Genomic DNA, 7,940 nt, shown 5'->3' on the forward strand with positions numbered 1-7,940 from the left:
TTCGTCTTCCAGAATGGTAAAGGTGTTTTCGTTGTAGTAAGGGGACTCTGATGGGGGGATATAGGCTGTGCACAGGAATAGGTCTTTGTCTGTGGAGACAGCCTCTTTTTTTATTTTGAACCAAATTGAAAAATTTCCTTTTTTGATGAACTCTATTGAATGAGTGAGGTTTGCCTTGTACCAGATCAACATCCCCCCTGAATCTCTGCCTTGGCTTACATTCTTAAGTTTCGTGGATGGAAAAACCACTTCTCTATACCCAAGAGGACAACCAGTGGGCATGTCTCCTCTATTCCAAGTTTCCTGCAACACAATGATATCAGATTGTTCTATTTCTCTATTAAAGTCTGGGGTCCTGCTCTTAAGGCCAAAAGCCGAGGACCTCAGACCCTGGATGTTCCAACATGAAATAACAAACGATTTAGAATTCATTAACTATAAAACTCAAATGATGCATTCAGTGTTAAAATGAGATAAACTTCCAATCCTACTGCCAATGAAGAGATTAATTCTAATGCATTTCAGGTATTCGTTTCAATCTAATAATATAATAATATTTAAAAATGAACAAATAAATAAATAATAATAGATATGATTGTCTACTGTACTTGGCCCATCAGGTGGGAGCAGAGCAGGCTCAGCATGTGTTGGATGTCTCTCAGCTGGCTGTGTGGGGGTGTAGGGGTGGGGGCAGGGGTTGGAAGGGTAGGCGGGGGGTCTGCTGCTCTCCTCACCACCTGGCTGTAGTTCAGTGGGCCGGGACCTGGCTCCTGGTGATGGCGATGGGGTGGGGCTCTTGGGGGTAGGAGGGGCTCTGGGTAGGTGTGAGGGGGCTCGTAGCTGCCCTGGGGTCTACGTGGAGATGGTCTGGATGGTCTGGAAGGTCTGGAAGGTCTGGAAGGTCTGGGAGGTCTGGGTGGTCTGGGGGGCGGTCTGGATGGGCTGTGGGCTGAGCTGCTCCTTCTGTGGGGGGTGGACTGGTCTCGGTTGAGAGCGACGTCCTTCAGTGTCCGGGCGAAGACGGAGACGATGTTTTTAAAGAGGTGCACGTTGTCATAGAGGCAGCTGATGTCCAGGGAGGGGTGGTGGGCCAGGTGGACGTTGGGCCTCAGGACACAGTCTCTGGAGATGCTGCTGTTGATCCTGTGGATGGTGTCTGGGTGGAAGTCTCTCCTGGGCAGCAGGGTGGACACCACCACTCTGCTGGTGGGGAGGGTGCTGGAGGCTTTCTCTATGACTCCTCTAAGGGACTCTGACACTCTGTCCTGCTGCGTCCTCAGCTCGTTGGTGCCGGTGTGGATGATGATGTGGCTGGGGGAGCCCAGCTGCTCCACCGACAGCAGCTCCAGGGCCTGGCGGCTGGTTGGACACCACAGTTTGGACACGTTGTGGTTGGGGAACAGTTTCTTTTCATCTAAGAACCTTCCATTGGAGTCGATGAGGATGACGATGTCTGGTTGCTGCGCCGGACTGGATGGACGAGGGGTGGAGTCCACCAGAGGGCTGGGGGGGGGTCTGGGTGTAGTGTCGGTCTGTGGACTAGAAGAGAGCTGCTGGGTGGGTGGGGCCTCTTGGTCCTGGTGGTTCTGAGTGGAGCTTCCAGGGTCCTGGTTGTGGTCTGGGTGTGGGTCTAGCTGTCCTGTCAGGCCTGGGAGGTCTCTGTCTCTGTCCTGGAGCTTCTGTGACAGAGAGGCCAGCTCTGTCCTGGTGTTCTCTCTCTCCTCTCTCAGCTCCTTCACCTCCTCTGTCAGAGTGCTCAACGCTGCCATGTGTCTCTCCTGGTGCTGCTGCAGCTCTCTGATCTCCGTCCTCAGTCTGCTCAGCTCAGTCTGGTCCTGGTCTCTGTCCTGTCTCAGTCTGCTCAGCTCTGTGCTGAGGCTGCAGGTCTTCTCCTCCTCCTGGCTCGGCTGATGGCTCATCAGCTCTCTCAGCTGGACCAGCTCTCTCTCCAGCTCACTGAACTTCACCTTCATGTCGGTGATGGTGGAGGTCAGCTGGGGGTCCTGGGTCTGTTCAGAGCAGGGGGGCTCACTCTTCTCAGAGGGCTGGTCGGCAGGGGGGCAGGTGGGGGTGGATGTGGTGTCTGTGTCTGGCAGGGTGGGGGTGTCATCAGGCGGGGTGGTCTTCTCCAGCTGAGCTCTTTCCTTGATGAGGAGGAAGTCCAGCTCAAACTGCCTGAGGTTCCCCTGCACCATGACGGTCCCGTTCTTGTAGAGGTTGACTGAGGTCATGGGGAAGTCTGGGTCCTCTGCTTCTCTGATCTTCAGCTTCCATCCGTTACAGATGCCCTCCTTCTTCACCGAGGGGTAGTGGCTCCTGATAGCAGAGTGCCATGCCAGTGGCTGCTCAGTGAAGAAGATGAAGTTGCTGATGTCTCCGGTCTTATAGGAGTCAGAGAAGAGTGTCTCTGGCCTTTCCCTCATAACCTTCTGCTTGTAGGCCTTCCTGCTGGTTTCATTCTTCACCTCTTGTGGGTAGAAGAGAGGAACAGCCTCCTGCGCTGTGTCTATGGATGGCAGGGTGTCTGTGACTGAGGCTTTGGAACTCTGCTGGTGCTGCATGGCTGTGTTCCAATTCCTTAGTGACCGTTGCTATGGCTTACTGTCTTGTTGGCTAGCTGTTAGCATTTACTACAAACTAACTTAAATTAGTTTGGTAGTTATTATTTTGTTTTGTAAGCCCCTTTTCAGGTTATACTTCCTCTGGTGTTATCACTCACTTCAGTTACTGGTTGTTGTCCCTCTTCTTGGTCTCTGTCAGGTCTCTGTTTGTTGTCTTGAGGACTGTTTGACTCACTGTCAGTTTGGCAGTTGGCTGAACTTCTTTGCTGGACTCCTCAGTCCAGATGGATTTCTCCAAGTTTTCTTTGGTTTTTTCTTTGCCGTTCTTCTTCTTTCAGGGAGGTAATTGCTTTAAAAGTGTATCTTCTTCAAAATTTGACACAAAATTGAAAGTTTATCTCATCTTAAAACAGAAAAAAGAGATCAACCTCAGGAGCTCATAATGATGCTGCTGCTGCTGATGGAATGGAATCTCTCTCTCTCTCTCTCTCTCTGCCTCTCATCTCTCTTTTACGCACGCAGCCATTGCGCATCACTGAAACAACTGAAGCTATAGACCACACAGCCAGATGCAGCACACATTCAGACAGGACAAGACCCACTCAGCTTTAAAGGTTGACTATGTAGAAATACAAGAACAACAACAGAAAAAGAATTCCAGCAGTCGATTGCCAGACCGTTGCTAGGTAAAACGGGCCGTTGCTAGGGACTCCGCTCTGATCAGAGGACAGCAGAGGAGGAGAGCTAAGCAGGATATTTACCTTATGTTTCATTTTTACCGTCATTAACAGCATAATAAATGACTTGTAGCTTGTTACAGGGACAGTGGAGGCTCTCTGCCTTCCACACCGCTGCTGCTCAGAGCCTCCGCTGTCACTGCTCTCGTCAAGTTGGAAAGAAAAAAAAAAAAGGAGCTCCGTGGCACCGAAAGTCCGCGACGATAAACGTGTTTATGACAGATAAGACTACACAAATACACCCATCCTAACAAGTATATGATAATCCATTGATCCACCGATTGATTATTAAAAAGGCTTGGTTGGAAACAAACGCATACGACCGGGAGGAGGCAGGAAAACAGCTGAGAACTGAGCCACATGTCGGCTACAGGCAGGTACGAATGTAAACAGAACGTTGACAGAAAGTCATTGTCGAGCCCGTCAAAAAAATTAAAAATAATAATTCAGACTAAAAAAAAAAATTTTGTGGAAAAGCAATACTTTCATTCTGTACCCCTCTAAAGGCCCCATGGATGTATTATTTTTGAAAAAATATAGCTTTTGATAAATATTCTACATATTCAACCTTTAAGTGTTATAAACAATGCCACGGCGGGCAAAATATTAAAAGAAGGCTTAACGTTACCTTTAGAAGAGTTGTGCGCGGCGAGTGTGTGAAACGGTGATGTCCTACCCCCACCGCTCTACCTGTACCGAGACACACCGCTGTGTAGCTACAGCTACGTAACTTAACAGCTGACTACTGTCGGTCCCTCGGACACTGCAGCTGAATCTCGCCCGTTAAATCATTATCGACCGTCATATTTGCACTGACACGACTCACAGTCAACATTTAATCCACTTGAAGGAGTTTGAATCCTGCGGGGAAGCTTTCTGTCTTCTTCTCTGTTGTTAGTGTTTCTGTGTGGCAGCGCTACAGCCACACACGCTCCACACAGGCCTGGAGGAGGTACTACAGCGTTTTCTATTGAGCGCACCAGCCAGCTGTGAGGTTTTTTTTTTTTTTAATCTAATTCTCACCGTAGTGACTTTGTGACATTGTATATGTTTTATATCGTTATCCACCGCTCCATGTATTGATTATCCTCTGGCTTCATTGTAAACAAATGCACATGGCCAGACGGCCATGGCTGTGAATTGCAATCTGTCAAAATGACGGATGGCCTCAAAATTTTTCCGTCACCGTTTTAAAAAAACGGTCAATGACGGAAAATATCCGGTTAACGCGACCCCTGAGTACATGTGTCGGTATTTTTGTTTTTTCAGTGTTAAGGTGTTATACAGGATCAGGTTTGGAATTCAAAAATATATGAAAAATGATGAACCTTTAACAATGTTGAAGGCTCTAGCTAAAACCACTATGAAATATCGCAAGATGAAATTCTAAAATGGACAAAAAAGTCAATTTCAGTCACAAAGGTTAATCTCTCTACTGAACAGGACGTTGTTTCATTTCTCTGTGTGAGACATACTGGACTGTTCGTGTCTCTGTCTCTCAGGCAGCGTGTCGGTCAGCGAGTGGGCTCAGGTCCTGGAGTCGGTCCTGAGACTGGACCTTCCCTGGAGGACGCTCCGCCCACACCTCAGCCGCCTGGCGCCGGACGGCAGCGTGGACTACCGGTCCTGCTTCGAGGACATGGAAGTGGAGACTCCTCTGCCTCAGGTCACATGACTGAACCCCACACTGCAAAAACTCAAAATCTTTCCAAGAACATTTGTCTTATTCCTTTAAAAATGTCTAATTTCTGGTCAAAACGCATCTCTTTCCACTTAAAATAAGACTCATCACCTAAAAATGAACTTGTTTTTAGATCATTTTCACTTGTTTCAAACTAATTTTCACTTGAAATAAGTAGAAAAATCTGCCAGTGAAAGCAGGTTTTTTGTGCTTGTAATAAGAAAGAAAAACTTGCTACACTATCAGATTTTTCTACTTATTTCAAGTGAAAATCTGCTTGAAAGAAGTAAAAAGTGTCTAAAAACAAGCTAAATTTCGACTAGAAATAAGACAAATATTCTCAGTAAGATATAGTGAAAGCAAGTTTTTTTATGCTTGTAATAACAAAGAAAAACTTGCCCCATTATCAGATTATTTCAAGTGAAAATCTGCTTGAAAGAAGTGAAAAGTGTCTAAAAACAAGTTACTTTTTAATGTGATGAGTCTTATTTTAAGTATAATTAGATTTGTTTTGACTAGAAATAAGACAAATATTCTTGGTAAGATTTTGAGTTTTGGATTATTTTCTTATCTTATAGTATCTCATCTCATCTCCTTTCATCACGTATACCCCGCTTTTTATTTATTTTTTATCTAATTTACTGCATCCTGCATTTTAATCACATTGATCAAATGGACTGTTAGCTTAGCATCAGCCTTTAGCCAGGTCCGTCTATATATTGTGTCCTCCAGAAACACTTTCTGTTGTGTTGAGTGGTTTTCTGAGTTTGTTGCATGTTTGTGTTTGTGAATGTGTTTTATGAAGGTGCAGTGAGTTGACCCTTCAAGGCCACCGTAGACTAATGAATGATTCAGTGTTGATTACAGGGCATCTGTTGGTTTAAGTCAAAGAAGTTGGAGAATTTATTTATCATAAATTGTATTTATATCTTTTTATTCTTATTTTAGATTTTCTATTCGTCCTTTTCTTTCTTTCAGGTGACTCCAAACTTGGCCGACACTCTGTTCAGATACAGAACAGACATCGAGATCATATTCAACATTATAGACAAAGACCATTCAGGTAAAACAGCTGCTGGGTCTCTCTCTTAGAATAAAATAGTATTTTAAATGTCCTGGTCAACATTAAAGGAGCATTATTGCAAATACAGCGGTAATAGCATAAAATAAACTGAAATATGCAAAAGACAGGTCGTTGAGAGGTCAGTGGCATTGCGAGTACCGGTACTTGAAAATGGCTGAGCGCTCAGGAGCTTGTTTATATCCAATATGCTCCGCCACTGGCTCCATCTAGTGGCCGAATTAAGAATAATTTGGATTTGCATGAATGCTCCTTTAAAAGAATAGTTCACCCAAAATTCAAATTTCACTCATTATCTACTCCCCCTCATGTGGACTAAGGGCTGGGAGAAGTTTCAGAGTCCTCCGTGGCTTCTCTGAGTTACAGGGGGTCTCGGCGTAGCAGTGCATGTCCATATGACGGTTGCAAATGGATACCAACTGTCTTCGTAACAAAAAGACACACCAAAAAACATCCAGATACCTCCATGCTGCTCGTATGTAATGTCCGTCTTGTATTGAAGCCCCGAAATGCGAAATTGTTCGGAAAAAAATTAAATAAGTCTATATTTCAAGCTTGTTTATAACGGAAGCTCCTCTTCCTGGTCCGTCCAAATCTCGCGCGACTCGCAAAATCTTACATACGAGCAGCATGGAGGTATTTGGATGTTTCTCGGTGTGTCTTTTTATTACGAAGACAGTTGGTATCCATTTGCAACCGTTATATGGACATGCACTGCTACGCCGAGACCCCCTGTAACTCAGAGAAGCCACGGAGGACTCTGAAATTTCAATTTTGGGTGAACTATCCCTTTAACTCTGAGCGTTATCGTGTGTTTCCTTCAGGTCTCATCTCCACCGAGGAGTTCCGTCACACCTGGCGTCTCTTCAGCGCTCACCTGGGCGTCGCCATCGACGACGGGGCCATCGACGACCTGGCGCGAAGCATCGACTTCAACAAGGACGGCAGCATCGACTTCACCGAGTTCCTGGAGGCGTTCAGGGTCGTTCACAAGCTGGACAACAAGGATCAGACGCAGAGCGGGAAAACGGACGGAGAGAAGTTCTGTTGAAGGAAGAAGAGCCGAGGAACCGGGAGGAAGACGAACCGACTGACTGTGTTTCTGCAGCGGTAGAGAGATTAGGAGACGGAGCCAGGGCCGTTGTATAGACCGAATCTCCTTGTTGTTTACATTCTACTTCCGGGTAGAAAACCAGCACGTAATTTGAATGAGATCAATAGTAACGAACGAGAGTTTAGCTATATATCATATTTTTCACACCCTATCACTGTTTAGACAAATCTGAAATGATTGAAGAAACATCACTATTTATGTGTGTGTGTGTGTGTGTGTGTGTGTGTGTGTGTGTGTGTGTGTGTGTGTGTGTGTGTGTGTGTGTGTGTGTGTGTGTGTGTGTGTGTGTGTGTTTTGTGTTGCTATGTGTGGTATTTATTCAGTTTGGGGGAATCACGGTGTCTAGAAAGCATCAGTGGCTCAGCTGACAGGGACAGCTAAGCTAACGGCGGTAGCTAAGCTAACAGCGGTAGCTAAGCTAACGGCGGTAGCTAAGCTAACAGCAGGATGTCAGCTGTTAAAACCCTCCCGTTGTGGGACACGACATGAAACTACTCCAGTTAGCTCAGTCATGTTGGAACTCAGATATCCGCTGGAGAAAATATTTTTTCATGGAGCGTTTATTGAGTCACTGAGTTATTAAAGTTAAACAGGTAGCTAACCGTTAGCCCGGCTAATCTATGATAACCATGACTAATTACAAAAATGTGCACACATAAATAGTAATGTTTGTCCAATCATTGGTTTCATAGACTTTACAAACATCAGATTAGTCTAAACGGCGATATAGTGACATGAAAAATTAGATATAGAGAAACTCTCGTCC

The 7,940-nt window shown here is 45.6% G+C and overlaps 1 protein-coding gene across 1 annotated transcript in view; it reads left to right on the forward strand.

Moving 5' to 3' along the window:
* ppef1 (protein phosphatase, EF-hand calcium binding domain 1) overlaps window positions 1–7,111 on the forward strand; it is a gene marked incomplete at both ends in the record, with an annotated part of 33,210 nt that extends 26,099 nt beyond the window's left edge. Inside the window, 3 exons of the mRNA XM_084001479.1 lie at window positions 4,801–4,964; window positions 5,958–6,042; window positions 6,885–7,111. Of these exons, the coding sequence (XP_083857605.1) occupies window positions 4,801–4,964; window positions 5,958–6,042; window positions 6,885–7,111 (476 nt within the window). The remainder of the gene's footprint in view (window positions 1–4,800; window positions 4,965–5,957; window positions 6,043–6,884) is intronic.
* Window positions 7,112–7,940: the final 829 nt, after the last annotated feature.

Source organism: Trachurus trachurus (genome assembly GCF_905171665.1).
Source record: "Trachurus trachurus genome assembly, chromosome: 3".
NCBI lineage: Eukaryota > Metazoa > Chordata > Actinopteri > Carangiformes > Carangidae > Trachurus > Trachurus trachurus.